At 42.1% G+C, this 17,449-nt stretch overlaps 2 protein-coding genes across 2 annotated transcripts; one reads left to right on the forward strand and one right to left on the reverse strand.

The window, feature by feature from the left end:
- LOC135343133 (threonine synthase-like 2) lies at positions 1-3,086 on the forward strand. The gene is made up of 2 exons (XM_064540101.1): positions 1-323; positions 1,754-3,086. The coding sequence occupies exons 1-2, from the start codon at positions 98-100 to the stop codon at positions 2,932-2,934; spliced, it is 1,407 nt and encodes a 468-aa protein (XP_064396171.1). The 5' UTR covers positions 1-97; the 3' UTR covers positions 2,935-3,086.
- A 3,900-nt stretch (positions 3,087-6,986) lies between these two features.
- Positions 6,987-7,794, reverse strand: LOC135342473 (uncharacterized; the record flags this gene model as incomplete). Its single annotated transcript, XM_064539204.1, has 1 exon — positions 6,987-7,794. A coding segment is annotated over one exon (765 nt), but the record flags the coding sequence as incomplete, so codon positions are not given.
- Between the last annotated feature and the right edge of the window lie 9,655 nt (positions 7,795-17,449).

Genomic DNA, 17,449 nt, shown 5'->3' on the forward strand with positions numbered 1-17,449 from the left:
TGGGTTGATCTCGAGTCTGCAGAGCTCTGCTGCACCCTGCGTCATATGACCTCCAAGCTGCTAAACAGCAGACCATTTTCTTGGAAGCAAAAAAGTCATGGTACTCTACAAGTCTACTCGTGGTGTCTCTCCCAGTGTCTCATTCCAGCAAGCCCTACTCAGTGGATATGCTCCAGACGGTGGGCTCTACTTGCCAGAGACACTGCCCTCATTCAGTAGAGAGGAGCTAAGAGCATGGGCCAAGCTATCAGCCCAAGAACTGTTGCAAGCCATGCTCCCTCATTTTGTCTCCTCTGATGAGATCACTGCAGAGGAATTGCAGAGTAAGTCTATACTAGGTTCTATATAGCCAGGGTTATTATTTTTATTCTCTATAATCTATAATCTCTCTCAGTGCACACACACGTACACACACACACACACACACACACGCACACACACACACACACACACACACACGTGTATATATATTAGATTTACTGATTTGACCATATTAAATGTAGCTGAGCGTTCTTATGTATTGTGGGGTGAATCTTCTAGTAATACGTACTGAAATTTACCTGTAACATAATTTGTGGCCTATGTCACGCTCTTCAGTGTACTGAGAATATCATATATTCTCAGTAACAAGAGAGTGATCCCCATTTAAGTTTAGGGTACCATTTCGACCAATGTTCAAAGTACTAAACTTGTTGATTTGTTGATCGGCAAGTGCTGGGATAAATGGCTGGTCTGTGTGTGTGTTTATACAGTCATACAAGCTAATCGATACCCCAGGATGTGGTAGGGGCCAATATCACCCCGACCACAAAACCATAGCTATATTCAAGATGCCTGGCTGAAATATAAGCCAGTCAAAAGCCTGACATCAAAGATGTACCGTATAGATTTTCAGGGGGCAAAACATTCGTATTGTTAGTAATTTTGTGGATAGTGATTGCTGCTTGCACTGCAGGTAAAGGTAGGCAAGGTCGCTTCATTCGTGGTTAGAGCTCCAACCACGAAAACCACGAATATTTTGTCCCCCAGAAATTACCAGCTGTACGGTACACTGGTAGGCAAGGTCGCTTCATTCGTGGTCAGAGCTCCAACCACGAAAACTACGAATATTTTGTCCCCCAGAAATTACCAGCTGTACGGTACACTGGTAGGCAAGGTCGCTTCATTCGTGGTCAGAGCTCCAACCACGAAAACCATGAATATTTTGTCCCCCAGAAATTACCAGCTGTACGGTACACTGTTTCGATCCTTAAGTTGTACAGAGTTGCTAGTAGATTTAGCATACTTACAGCGTAGAAGCTACAGGCATTGCTATAATATTATAGCAAACTCATCACGCTCTAATTTTGTACACAGTAATTCCAGTATTGACGTCATTGTAATTGTGGCTATACATGTAGGTCACCGTAGTTCTAGAGATTAATGCGTGATACTACTATATGGGAGCGGCATTCATATTGTATAGTAAAGCCTGTACAATTCCCTCCATTGAAATTGTAGAGTAATCGAATAACTGAGCCTTAAAATTGGTCAACTGCATAATTTTAGGCTCACAATGTAACTATTTCTAGCACTACGTTATTACGACATGTCCTCGAGCTGCATGTAGCTAATTAGTATAGAACTCTTGCCCGAGGCGAGTTAATTGTATTAGCTGTACAGCCCTTGTGCACAAGAATAACCTATGCATGTACACATAATTATATAGATCTACTACCACGAAAATGTCCATTCACAATCACAAATATTGCAGGTGTTTTAGACGGATGTTACTCGAAGTTTGACGATCCAGATGATCTCATTCCCCTCAAAACGGTGGGCTCTGTTAAAGTGGCTGAGATGTGGCACGGTCCAACTGGCTCGTTCAAAGATTTGGCTCTTTCTGTTGTCGGACGATTGGTGGATTATTTTCTTGAGAAAAGTGGCCGTAAAGCCAACATCATTGTGAGAACTTCAGGTGATACTGGAAGTGCCGCTATTCACAGTGTTCTGGGCTCAAAGCATATAAACATTGTTGTCTGGTATCCACGGGGATGTGTCAGTCTCGTGCAAGAGCTACAAATGACAACAGTTGATGCTCCGAATGTCAAAGTGTTCTCAGTCGAAGGTACTACAGATGAAGCCGATGTTCCACTCAGGAAAATTTCTGCCGACAAAGAATTTGTTTCGAAGTACAACCTGGCGTGTTTTAATTCAGTTAATGTCAGTCGCATTCTCCTTCAAGCTGTACACTTTACCTACCTCTATCTCAAGATTTGTCCAACTGTGGATCGATATGTGACCTTTTGTGTGCCTACAGGAGGACTAGGGAACATAACAGGATGTGTGGTTGCTCGTACAATGGGAATTCCCCTTCAAATTGTGAGTACAGTAAACGAGAATGATATTGTCGATCGCACGTTTCGTCTCAACGATTTCTCTCTTTCTGATTCAGTAGTACACACCCCGTCTTCTGCAATGGACATACAAATCCCCTACAACATTGAGAGAATATTCTATTATCTCACCAGTCAAAAATCTCAAATAGTAAGAGATGTAATGGAGAGCTTTGAGCGAGATGGACGCTGCAAATTGCCTGAAGCAATCACCAAAACGAACACGTACCTCCAAACAGCCAGAGTGGACACTGAAGAGCTGTTCTCCGCAATGAAGCAAGTGTGGCAGGAGAACAACTATGCTATATGCCCACACACAGCAGTTGCTATGAATGCTGGCTTGAGACTGGCAGCCCAGAACCCAGAGGAAGAGATAGTGGTCATAGCTACGGCTACTCCGGCCAAATTCCCTCAGGTGATGGAGAGGGGTGGTGTTCCCGTGCCAAGGGTAGAGCAAGTCGAGTGTCTGTTTGGATTGCCTGAGCACAAGGAGCTGGTAGAGAAAGGAGAGGACTGGGAGAAGAGAATGAGAGATGCAGTGGCCAGTTTTAACCAATAATTATAGATTTTTCGATAAAGTTTTTTTACCATTTCGACTAGCATTTGTTAATGCGATGTGATTTACAATATTTTTCATTTAGGTTTTTTTTTACTTTATCATGTCAAGTGTCGTCAGAAATCATGTCATTAAATATTTTTTGCACAAGAAGGTGAAGCTAAATATTTCCTACTTGTCATCATGACCCACAGAGACAGCCGATCACCATGGAGACGGAGATGAGCTAGTAAGCTGTGTTCCAACTGTTATCCCATCACATAATTATACCCCAGCGGCCAGCCAACATACTCTACCAATGCAAGTAGAGAGACAAAACACTCAGTGACGACACATGGCCACCTTTCCTCCCCCTCCCTTTGGGGGTCTTAGTATAAATTGCCTACATTAAGATACCAATGCAACATATTTGTAAACATACAACCTTTTTGCAGATAGTCATACGAATGGGTGAGCAGAAAATGTCACGATTATCTAAGTAGAAAAACACATTCTAGTAACCATTATTTTCTTGTGCCTCATAGTTGACAAATTTCTATGAAAAAAAATGAAAAAATGTCCCGCTGACAGCTCATAGGTGTATAAAGAAAAGTTGACCTTGATTCAGGTGTACATTTTGTTTTGGGACAGTCCCTCCCATTGCCTCCGTCTATAACGAGCCACACACATGACAACCAACACTGGCCTGGAAGAAAAGGAACCGTGATTCCAGTATCATGCAGTGATGGCCCAGCTCAAGATGTCAATAGCTTATGTACGACTACTACATGTACAGTATTGATATATAATCACTCCACCCACTCATTTAATATCGCATGCATTCATGCTGCGAAAAGGCTGTTATTCCGCCAAAAACACTCTATAACGGTCATTCGGCGAAAGTTTATACCCTCGAAACATACTCGCTTATATATAAATATATACGGTATTCAAAATATCATTTTTGCCATACGTAGTATGTGCATGGTAACAATTAAACGTGTGGAAAAACAAATGATGTGCAACTCTATAAAGTACAAAAATATAAAAATACATTACATCGGAGAGTCACAGTTGCTTTGTAAGCTTTTAACGATGATTCACACTTTGAACAGGAACCTGGGAACACAAAGAACAAACAGAAATGTACTAACCTATTCCATTTACGTACAATACAAGCCACTGTCATAAATCAACATAGGGATTCGAAGGTTTCAAAATTCACACAGATTCTAACTTCATCAATACAACACTCACCTTAAATTTAAATGCGCAGACCTGTCACCATTGCTGCAGGAAGGTTTCTCTGATATAGTGACTCCTGCACAATACCAAGCCCACCAACTGATTGTAGCAAGGCATCTTCTATCAGAAATGATAGTTGTGTCTCTTGTACAGGCTGCACAAATTGAACTCCTGGATAATTTCTAGCCTGAAACAGTCCATGATGAATAGGTGCACCTGTCTCCTGCACAGGTTGCTCAAGGAGGACTCCAGCATCAAGTGGCATCATGGATCTTCTGCATGAGCTTGCAAAGCTGCAGCCACTAAAGCAAGCACAAGCTTGGAGCACTGACGTCAGTACTGTATCATCTATGATTGTACACTCGTACCCGGACCGTACCGGTGTCATAGGATAGAACCTCCGGGCGACAGTTTCTCCCCCGGAGCCTGCGGTCTTAGGACAATGCCTCCCCCCCCCGGTGGTTTCGTCCTAGGACAGAATCCCCGCCCCCAGGATATATCATCCGGGTACATGTACCCTGTCAAGGCTATAGTATAAGCGTATGTACGTGCGAGTGCATGAGAAATGTATAGACTGTTAGCAATCAGAATGCCTACTCAACAAGAGTATGAGGACATACTGCTGTACAAGACTGCTGCCAGCAATGCTGGCCAGAAGAAATACAGAGACGGGCTTTCCACTAATGACAAGAGAAGTATAAGAGACAAAGTTCAAAGATATGCTCTGCAGCAACAATGCTTATACCTGCCTGAGAAGGACAGCACTGGCATGCACAGAATGAGAAGAGTTGTGGTGAAGCAAGAGGAGAAAAGCAGGATACTAAACATGTGCCACGATGGACTGGATGGAATGCATTTTGGGAGAGACAAGACCTATGGAAAGGTATATTTATCATCATATCTTATAAAGTATAATTATATCTGTTTCATGCATGTAGGTTGCTCAGGATTTCTACTGGAAAGGCCTACATGCTGACGTCATACAGCTCTGCAAGCACTGCGACAAATGCCAACGAACGAATCACCAACTGCAGAAGCCCAGAGCAGAACTACATCCCATCCCTGTGACAAAGGTCTGGTACAGAGTTGGTATTGACTTAGTAGGACCTCTACCTGAAACAAGCTCTGGAAACAAGTACATTATCACGCTCTCAGACTATTTCTAAGTGGCCTGAGGCTGCCCCACTCCCATCAAAATCAGCAGAAGGTGTAGCAAAATTTCTGTTTGACACATTTTGCAGGCATGGGTGGCCAAAAGTGATTCAATCAGACCAAGGAAGAGAGTTATAATTTGTCAACGAAATCAACACCCGACTTTTTCAGTTGACTGACATACAGCACTGCGTATCAAGTGCTTACCACCCACAAACAAATGGCCTTGATGAACGCTTCAACCAGACTCTAGTGAACACTCTCAAGAAGGTAATCGATTCTAGTACTGATGACTGGGATCAGCATCTCTCTGCTGCTCTTTATGCCTATCGCATATCAAAACAGGTAAAATTTTAATTATTATATCATGCATGCTTTTATTTTTTGATTGTAGGCGTCATCAAAGTACACACCCTTTTTCTTAATGTTCAATCGCCACCCGCGGAAAGCTGTTACTTTTGATATGGATCAACGAGATGGTGCCGACGCTATAGAAGATAGAGGAGATGCTGACCAATTGAGTGGAGAGGAGACTGAAAATGAAGAAGACGGAGAAGACATGGATGGAATTCTCCGAAGGTTGATGGAAATTCGTGATCGCTGTCACCTCAATGCCAAGGAGAACATTGCTGCTGCACAGCAAAAACAGAAGCAGCAGTATGACAACAAGCATAACTCTTTGAAGGTATTATTTTATATAGCAAACTTTAGCTTACTTTTTGCCATTTTTGTCGTAGAGTTATCCAGTTGGCAGCAGTGTCATGCTAAAGAATATGGCCAATTCTCATCAAATGGGAGGGAAAATGGACTGCACCTGGAAAGGTCCATATAACGCTTTCCCCAAGTACTGAGCTCCAGATAGCACAAGTGTATAGCCCATTAATTCAATGCAATGGGCTCTGTGGTGGCTCTCCAGCAGCAAGAGGGTGCTAACAACTGCGGACTATTTAGCATTGCTGCTGCAATCACGCTGCTATGAACGATAATGTGGATTCTCTAGTGTTTGATGAGGCCAAAATGAGAGCACATCTCATTAAGTGCTTTGAGAAGGGCAAACTCTCACGGTTCCCTCGCACAAAGAAAGCGATGCCCAAAAGACCAACACCACAAACCATTGCCATTACAATATACTGCATGTGCAAGAGACCGGACTCTTTTGAGGATATGGTCATGTGTGACAAATTTAGTGAGTAGTATCACTATCGCTGTGCCAAAATTCGCAATGAACCAGTAGGTAATTGGTTTTGTTCTGGTTGTATCACTTTATGATTTGTGCACTTTTGGTTATATTTATTGTACTTCTTTCTCTTGCATTGTTGTATTTATTGAGTATTGAGATCTATAACATAATAGATACAGCATCTATTGCATCTAGTCTATGGCTGTTTACTTCGTAGCCTAGACTAGTCTTCTCAGATTACCTGTGGACTGACTTTCACCTGCACCGCAGAATGGGGGAGCTCTGGTCCTGGGGTAGGAGCTTTTGTCCTAGGACAGAAACTCCGGGGGGAGGAAATATCCTAAGGACGGAACCCCCCCTGGAGCTCCTGTCCTGGGGGAGGCCGTGTCCTGTGACACCGGAAATAGGCCCTAAGGAATGCGTAAGTTAATTTTTTTTTTTTTCATAGCTCTCCCATCTCGGGGCTAAGAAGAATTACATGTACAAAAGAATAATAATAATAACGAGGAACCATGCAGGCAAATAAGTCATGTGTAGTTAGTTCATGGGTGTGGTGGGACCAGGGACTCGCTTGTCACTAGGTCGATAGGGGGCTGTCTGGTGGCGTGCCCTTGGCTTGATCGGGCCCCCCTAATGCACATGATGGCTGATCTGAGGAGAGAGAAGGACAGCCTGCATCTGATCCATCCCATGGTGGTGCTGTAGGGCTGATCCCATTTTGTTGACAGGAGAGACGCCAATCTCTTGTAGGTGGAGGTAGCGGCACGTCCAAGGCCCCCAATACTTGACAGGATGAGGGGAGTGAAGGTCGAGTTTTCTACATCTCTGATTCGTTGGTCATAGGCTCTCTTCTTTATGTTTTCGTGTTTGCGGTAGGTTGTGGATAGTTGCGGTTGCCTGTTTGAGGGAGCGTACGGGTTGAACACCCTAACATCAAAAAATGCTCTCTCAAACCTGCTTCCCCAAAAACCATCTGCTGCCACGTCTAATCTGGCACCATCTTGTGTGTTGGCAGATGCACCTGACAGAATTTCGCCGGTGATGGGTTGTAGATGTGGTTCTATGGCGACATTGTGGCAAACTTCCGACATGAGGTTGGCCGTGAAGTCTCTGATCTCGTTATGCCTTATGGAGGGATAGCCACCTTTGGCACATGATAACGCGTGTTCCACTGAGAAGTTGGTGCCACAAGCGCATGTGATTGGGGTGCCATTGGGTTGCCACCCATATCTGAGTGCTAGTGCGTCTCTGAAGGCACCTTTGTGCAGTGCTAGGCCAAATTCTTCCACAGGTAGTACTGTTAAGTATAGATTTTAAGGAAGTACAATTGCAAGTGCTAATTATAAGTTCACAATTTGCCATAATCCTGTTCCACAGTTCAATGGGCCTTGGGAAAAAGGAGTTACTATGACCGATGTTCTGCATGATACTAGAGTCAGAGACAGATTGTTAACATGTATTGTATTGTATGTTAATTGTCTGGTGTGTCCTCATATAGTAACTTATATTAGGCCACTCCAAATGAGACTGTATAGTTTCCCGTCAGAGACTCCAGTAAATTATAAGCGGATGTGAGCAGTATTATCTTCATTACTATGAATATCATTATAAATTGTTACGTCATCAATGAATTTAATTAATTAGCCACAACAATTCAGCCAACCATGTGCTTAGAGGCAACAAAGAACAAGAAAAAAGTGATTTCAATACCGTATAGCGTGTAATTTTCGTGGGGCAAAATATTCGTGGTTTTCGTGGTTGGAAGTCTGACCACGAATATTTTACCCACGAATGAAGCGACCTTGCCTACCTTTACCTGCAGTGCAAGCTGCAACCACGCAAATATTACCCACGAAATGTCTCAATATTGCTGAACTACGAATATTTGGCCCGAACATTACCTGCTATACGGTATTTCATTGGATAATTAGAGAAATAATGTCCATAATGACTATTAATGGGGTAGCTAAAGCAGGAAATGACGGGAAACTACAGTCTCATTTGGAGTGGCCTTATACAGAATTTTGAATAAATGGTGCAGACTGGCCAATACCCTTCTCTGACCCAGCGTTGGTAGTTCTGCTTGTTTCAAAAGTTCCAAATAGCTGATGAGTAGTCCCACTGCTTTAGGCAAACCTTTAATTATTGCAAACTTTTGGACTTTTTCCAATATCCTTGATAATGCATTTCAAGTGCATGTGGGTTCCAAACAATTGAAGCATACTCTAGATTTGGTCTAATGAAAGATTTGTATAGTTTCAGCATAACAGTAGGGGAAGAATGAGTTGCGAAGTTTCTGTGTAGCAGTCCAACAAGTTTTCTCGATTTCTTACAAAGTGCCTTAGTGTGGGAATGCCAAGAAAGATCCGATGAAAATTGGATTCCTAGATACTTGAACGTCTCCACACGCTCCAGGGAAAAGCCATTGACTGTAAATGTGTCGAGGATATGGAAAAGGTCCAGCAGTTCATAATAAAGGTTTGCCAAAGCAGTGGAACTACTCGATAAGCTATTTCAGTATTTGAAACAAGCAGAACTACCAGCGCTGGGTCAGAGAAGGGCATTGGCCAGCCTGTACCACCTATTCAAAATTCTGTATAATATAAGTTACTAACGAGGACACACCTAAGAAGAGACACTTACCATACGATACAACAAAATCACTATTCCTGCAGATTATGGAACTCAGTATTCCATGTAGAACTATCAAGGTGAAAAGTAAAACCCCATGGATCAATAGAGAAATTATTAAAAGGATAACTAGGAGGAACACTTACTTTCACAGAGCTAAATCGTCTAACTGTCATAGGGATAAGGAGAAATACAGAGTTCAAAGAAATAGTGTGGTGGCAATGATTAGAAAAAGCAAGAACAAATTTTTCTCCCAATTGAATACCAAGGATAAAAAAGTATTCTGGAAGACTGTGAAAACCCTAAATGGGAGAACTTGTTCTATTCCTACCCTTGAAGAGAGTGGCATAACTATAGACCAAGCAACTTGCAAAGCTGAAGCTTTTAATAAATTCTTCCACTCTTGTTACAATCGTAACTGCCCTCCCTTACAGGCTAACAACTCCATGGAGCAATTTGGCAACATGATCCCTTCTGGGTGTCCTGAAGAGTTACTGTGCACTGAAGAGGAAGTATTTAAAGACCTTACCAAACTTGTAATTGGAAAATCTATGGGTTGTGATGGCGTAGCTGCTAAGATGCTAAAGAGCACTGCTGCAAGTATTAGTGCCCCACTCACGTCTCTTTTCAATTCCTCTATCTCGACTGGATGTTTTCCGGCAGCCTGGAAGATGGCTATAGAGTTGTTCCTGTACTGAAGGGAGGCAACCCCACTCATGTTAGTAACTATAGACCAATTTCGATACTTCCTACAATAAGCAAAATTTTAGAGAAACACGTTAAGTCTCTTTGTCAGGAACACCTGTGCGACCAGGCACCTATATCTCCAAGGCAGTGGGGCTTCATGTCATCACGCTCATCTATCTCAGCCCTAATACAGGTGATAGAAGACTGGAGTAGAGCCCTGGATCAAGGTCAAGAAGTATGCGTAGTTTTCTTTGATATCAAAAAGGCATTCGATACTGTCCTCCATGTCAATCTTCTGAAACATCTACAGTCACTTAATTTTAACAAATATTTACTAAACTGGGTGCATAGCTACTTACTGGAGAGGAAACAGTTTGTGGGTATTGATGGCAGTAACTCAGACAGCTTACATGTTCTCTCAGGTGTGCCCCAAGGTTCGGTTTTGGGTCCACTATTGTTCATTACGTACATAAACCAAGTCACAGATGTTATTTCTCAAGACAGTAAGCTAAATATGTTTGCTGATGACATGGCCTTATACAGAGTTATCACATCTACTAATGACTACGTGAATCTTCAAAAGGACATTTCTAAAGTCTCAAATTTTTTGAACACTAAATTATTAGAATTTAATCTTGGCAAGTGTAAGTTTATGTCCGTTTCTAAGAAAACATCGCGCTCATTGAAGGCTCCAACTCTACTTCTAAATGGTTATGTACTGCAGCAGGTTTCTAACTACAAGTATTTAGGAATTACCATATCGGCTGACTTGAGCTGGCACACTCACATCAATACGATTTGTAATAAAACAAGGAAGTTGATAGGTCTCCTACATCGCAGGTTCTCTGAGAATTCTTCTCCAACAACACTGTTAAAGTTGTATACATCGTTCGTGAGACCACATCTGGAATACGCATCCTCTGTATGGAACCCATTTCACAAGTGTGAAATAAACAATTTAGAAAAAGTCCAGAGATTTGCTATGAGAGTCTGTCTGAAGAAATGGAATTTGAAAAGTGAAGAATTACTCACCTTGACCAGGCTTCCTTCTCTGCAGCTGAGGCGCCTTGCTGCGGTGCTTTGCCACCTTTTCAAAATACTACACAATCTAACTGACTTCCCAAACAACCCAGCAACCAAGAGAAATATGACGTACAGTAGTAGAACTGTTAACTGTTTTACTCTGGTCCCCTACCAATGTAGAACATCCTTTTACAAATTCTCATTTTTTCCGCATGCAATCACAATATGGAATAGGCTGGTTAGCCACAAGGACTTTACTTTAGTAGACTGTACTAGTATAAGTTCATTTAAGTCTCATCTGTATTCACATCTAGTTGACATGTTGTAACTATTAAAACGTATGTTATAGGACTCACTTCACCCTAGCTTTGTAGCTATTTGTGTATCCTTGCAATTAATTGCTAAATCTTTCATAAAAAAAAAAAAAAAAAACACATGTTAATAAAATGTCTCTTGCTCCAGTTTTATGCAGAACCTCGGTCTATAATAACTCTTTCTTCCCAAAAACCATTGAACTCGGTCTATAATAACTCTTTCTTCCCAAAAGCCATTGAACTATGGTGTGGCAAATTGTGAACTTAGAGCTTGTACTTCCTTAGAATTATTTAAGGTAGCGCCAGCGATCCGATTACAGCCGATGTTTTTATTTTTTTATTTTTGTTTTTATATTTGAACAGCTAGCTAGCAGTAGCCATTTGTGAAATTGATCTCTTTGGACACACCCTTTAATTATTCCTGTGTATGTAATGCGCATGCGCGCTCATTCCCCATGTGTGATATCCAAGACCCAAGATCCAGATCCTCCTGGCAGAATCATCTTTATCTTGAGGGCCTGGTAAGCCACAAAACACTACCATATAACAATATAGATAATGCATGTACACAGGTCTTTTCTTCTTAGATATTATATACACTGAACTACAGATCCTGGAAGAATCAATTTTCTTCTTTCTTGACAGATATTTTCTGAGTCTTGTAGCTAACAAAAAGCTAGCGCTTTAGCGCAAGGCTAACTCATATGTTGAATAGAAAGTTTGTACGAACAGATGATGCTATGAAAGATTCTGAAGAGACTGCAACAGCCTTCAATGTGAGTCAAACTAGCCATAACTCGAGAAAGAAGCTTTAGTTTGCTAATCCACAAATCAAAATCCAAGAGAACGTGGCTAGAAGCCTATAGAAGCTGTTAGTTTTCGTCGCATTGCAACCGTTGAGCAGTTACTGCTGGAATACACACACACACAGACAGACACACGTACACAGACACACACACAGTCAGCTTTACCGTATCCCTCCTGCGGCTACGCCTCGAGGCATAATAATAGTAGTGTAACTACGTAATACTAAGTATACTGAAGGATCATTAAGTATAGACTTAAGGTCCGGTAAGCCACATAATACAACAATAGATGCATGTGTAAATAAGTCTTTTCTTCTCAGTGACTTTATATAGATAAGCTAACTTTCATTATAGATAACACTCTAATACTTTTGAGCGAAAGCAAAAACATGGCGAGAGGCATTAGCACAGCGCCAGCTTGAACACTAGTTATTACATATTTTATATATATATATATATATATATATTTTTTTTAGGGTGGTACTAACTTATTAGCTTTTGCTATTTCTTGTATCCTGGCATTGCCAAATTGTTAAATAAAATAAAAAATAAAAAATAATTATACTCACCACATGTTTGAGGATGGTCCTGTACTGATAAAACTGCTCCAGGATAAAGGAGGAGGTTGCCGGGGGAAGCCCAAACAGTGACCCAATAGTCCAGGTATAGTCATCCTCACTCGTCAGGTTCTCTCTGAGTGAGGAGGGGGGAAGGGAGATCAGTTATTCGGATGTGTTAATAGCGACAGTTTATTTACAGCAATTCAACAACAGTATACAATGAGATATATAATACATGACAATGTACCGTAGAAACTGAATTATTAGCGCTTACTCAACTATAAGCGTATCTTTATTTTAAGCACATGCTCAACTGCAGGCTTTTATACTCAAATTGAAGCGCTTTTCCAATTATGCGAAGGTTATTAGTGAAATTTTAGAATTGATTCAGCTAATTTTGTTTATCTATAATTATAATAGTTAGACACTGTTTTGGAGGTGTCTTATGGGATTTAGAAGCCCAAAGGCACTGATTTAGTATCCCGAGCGTAGCGAGGGTACTACAAGTGGCTGAGGACTTCTAAATCACAGGACACCTCCAAAACAGTGTCTAGATACGGTAGTGCGCATGCACAAACCTTACCCTCGAGGCTTGACTACAATACAATTACTGTACTTGACAACGGAATAGATCTACAGTAGAACCTCGATTATCTGGACACCTTGGTTCCAGAAGCAGGCCGGATAAGTGAATATGCCGAATAGATAAACCACGCCTTGATCCACCCACTTTATTGATAAACAGCAGTGCCACATGGTTGTCTGCGCATGCGCAGAAGATAAGCAGGCATGTATCCATGGTAACAGCTGCAACGCGTTTGAGGGACACGCCTATTTTCTGATCTGATAACAAGAAAACTGCCAAGCCGGATAATCGAGGTTCCGGATAATGGAGGGCCGGATAATCGAGGTTCTACTGTACTAGGTATACTAACTAAGTAAAGTGCAGTTATACTAAGTCTTATATAATTATAGTATACCTGCTCTGAGGCACTTTTCCCATGTACTTCCCATGTACTTCCCATGTAGATCTATCTACTATACTAGTGTCTAAGGCTACCGTAAGACCTCGATTTAAGGCGACCCTCCAAATATGCGACACCCAGGAGCTTCAGCAATTTTCTGACCTCTAAAAGTAGCGACAGCTGCGTTGACAATTATTTTTTAATGTCGCGTTCTAAATAGAGGTAAATGTAGCCACTCCCTAGCCTCGATTGTAGCCCACTGGAAAAATCAGTGTTTTTAAGCGGCCTGAAATCGAGGCAAGTAGACTCTGTAAAGTTACCTCCAATTAGATGCGACCCTCTAAATATGTGACACCAGGACTTCAATATAATTTTTCAACCTCCAAAAGATGCGACCTCTGGCTTCGTAATTATTAAAAAGTATCGCTTTAAATCGAGATCTTACGGTAGTTAAGATAGCCTCGAGTTAGCTTGTACAGTGCATGATAGCAGGAGTACATGAATATTCATGTACTCCTGATGATAGCTATAGCTGGTGATATCCATCTGTAAGGACTCTCTGGGCATGCTGTCACCTTGTCTGATCATGCTGAGAGAATGTGAGACATGGATGAGGTCCTTTTATTCCAAGTTCCTGGTCAATATGAATGTTTTTATAATATGAATTTAAATGATGTAAATGAACTGTAAAACATAATAGTATGATATAGATCCAGTTAGGGTTGCCTGCTTGCCTAGCCTTGAATCCACGCCGATTAAAATACGTATTTTTCTCATCACAGAGACATCCGGTTGCTGGGTGGGGCTCAAAATTACTGCATTATAGGCGCATTCTCGAATATAAGCGTATAGAGCTCTGCTATTGACCCTAAAAGCGCATGCGCTAATAATCCAGTTTCTACGGTACTGTTATCATTTACCAAAATCACTATAAACAAAGAAAGAACACTATACACATGCACTAGCCTCGATCCCAGGCCGAGTTTTCGCTTTTATAACGGTTAGGCGAACAACTGCAGTTGTTCGCCTAACCGTTATAAAAGCGAAAACTCGGCCTGGGATCGAGGCTACACATGCACATGCATATCTCTAAGGCTCAGGCAGCCTTTATCATATATAACCACAAGTGTGTGCATGGTCGGTGTCTCAAAAGGGCAAGCAGAACATGCATGCCATCAGCATCAGCTGGCTTAAAATTATGAGATTGAACAATGAAATGAATTGGGGTGTTTCAGAAAAGCAAGTATACTGGCTTTGCTGCTGAACCTTTTGTGGATTTTCAACAGCCCATAATGCACAATGCTCAATGAACTGGGCACTTACATTAATACCATAGCCACAATACATAAGCAGTACCTCGTTTCAATACATCAATCTCAACATCAATCTCAATACATCAATCTCAATACGAAAAAGACTTAGTACATCTCTAGGTGACATCAGGAGTGCATTAAGATGTTGATGTACTTAATATACTCCTGGTGACATTAACTAGCTATATAGTCTGGGCTCACACTTACAAGTACCTACCATCCAATGTGCATGCTCGTTACTAACATAGCTCACCTGGTACGAATGGTGTGTTGCTCCTGGAGAGGGAGGCAGTGAGATGGTCGTACAGTCCCTCCACAGGTGGACCCCCCAGGGACTGGACACCACCACCCCATCTTTAGAGGAACGACCTGGAGAAGGAAAATAGAACACATAACGGGTATCTATACCATGAGAAAATCTAGCTGAAAAGAAACACTATACACTATGCCAAGCTGATAATTATACTGAGCAATTAGGTAACAGTCTAACTTCCTGGCTGTGACTATGACAGCCTGCATGTGGTTGTTTGTGTACACTTTATAAGTGCATGTCTGTGACTTCTGTGTGCACATTGTGAAATTCCTTGGGGCGTACACAATTACAACACAAATTCCCTCACTCACCTGTCCAGTAGAGAGGTTCCCTCTGTTAGTGTGTGTGGACAGCTGACAAGACACACTGACAAATGAGAAGGCTGCACAGAGTAGCGGTAATGAATAAGAACTTTAACCCCTTTTGTACCAATGTGCCTAAGGCTCCAGGTTCACTAGTTATGAATACATACATGTACATGCAGTAGACTCTCGTTAATCCGGTCACCCTAGGACAGTGCAGTTTAGGTGCAATAGCGAGGTGGCCGCATTTCAGAAAGTAGTTGTGGCTAAATAGCTCAATTCTAATGACTAATTTTGCGGTTCTGTGTTGAAGACAATGAGTGTTCTCTATCATATCCGACCGTAAAATTTAAAAAATTAAATCTGGTTTGGGGCAGCCAGAGCTGACCAATATACGGAATAGCGAGGTGGCCGCATTTCAGGGCGAGTTTTGTGCAGTATTAATTGATAGCTATCAATTCGTGCTATATAATTCAGAGAACCGGATTACCGAGAGTCTACTGTACTAGAAACGTGACATTGTAGTGACCTAAGGGGTATACTTACAACTACTTTTGCAAATCTTAACGTCATTATGACGTTAGGGGAGAGGATCGAGATTTTGGGCTGTGATGTTAGTATTATAAATTTGGCAGATTTTGATGTTAAAGCTTGTGTAAAAATGTCACGAAATTTGCTGACTATGCATATAATATTACTGTATACCGTGTTGTGATAATAATGCGTTCTCAGGGTTCTCTACGTTCTCTTGTTCTCAGGTTCTCCGCGTTCTCATGGTTCTCCGTTCTCCTGTTCTCAGGATTCTCCACGTTCTTTTGTTCTCCGCGTTCTCATGGTTCTCCTTGTTCTCTTGTTCTCCTGTTCTCTGCATTCTCATGGTTATCTGAGAAAGCGGAGAACTATGAGAACAGGAGAACAAGAGAAGGAGGAGAACCATGAGAACAAGAGAACCGTGAGAACGTAGAGAACCAGAGAACCATGAAAACGCGGAGAACGAGAGAATGCAGAGAACAGGAGAACTCTGAAAACAAGAGAACGCGGAGAACCGAGAGAACGGGGATAACAGGAGAACAGGAGAGCGCAGAGAACTCTGAGAACCATGCAGGAGAATAGGAGAACGCAGAGAACCATGGTAATGCAGAGAACCCTGAGAATGTGGAGAACAGGAGAACGTGGAGAACAGGAAACGCAGAGAACAGAGAGAACAGGAAAACGCAGAGAATGCTGAGAACCAGGAGAATAGGAGAACGCAGAGAACCATGCATGGTAATGCGGAGAACCCTGAGAACGTGCAGAACAGGAAATGCAGAGAACAGAGAGAACAGGAAAACGCAGAGAACCCTGAGAACCAGGAGAACGTGGAGAACAGGAGAACGCAGAGAACCCTGAGAACCAGGAGAATAGGAGAACGCAGAGAACCATGAAAATGCAGAGAACGTGGAGAACAGGAGAACGCAGAGAATCATGAAAATGCGGAGAACGTAGAGAACCATCAGAACACGGAGAATAGAGAGAACAGGAGAACACAGAGAACCATGAAAATACGAAGAACCCTGAGAACGAGAGAACATGGAGAACCATGAGAACGAGGATAACAGGAGAACGCAGAGAACTCTGAGAACCAGGAGAATGGAGAGATGCAGAGAACGTGGAGAACCATGAGAACGTGGAGAACAGAGAGAACAAGAGAACGCAGAGAACAAGAGAACGCAGAGAACCATGAAAATGCGGAGAACGTGGAGAACCATGAGAACGCGGAGAACAGAGAGAACAAGAGAACGCAGAAAATGCGGAGAACGTGGAGAACCATGAGAACGCGGAGAACAGAGAGAACAAGAGAACGCAGAGAACCATGAAAATACGAAGAACCCTGAGAACGAGAGAACATGGAGAACCATGAGAACGGGGATAACAGGAGAACGCAGAGAACTCTGAGAACCAGGAGAACGGAGAGATGCAGAGAACGTGGAGAACCATGAGAACGTGGAGAACAGAGAGAACAAGAGAATGCAGAGAACCATGAAAATGCGGAGAACGTGGAGAACCAT

Source organism: Halichondria panicea, chromosome 10, assembly GCF_963675165.1.
Source record: "Halichondria panicea chromosome 10, odHalPani1.1, whole genome shotgun sequence".
NCBI classification, from domain to species: Eukaryota; Metazoa; Porifera; class Demospongiae; order Suberitida; family Halichondriidae; genus Halichondria; species Halichondria panicea.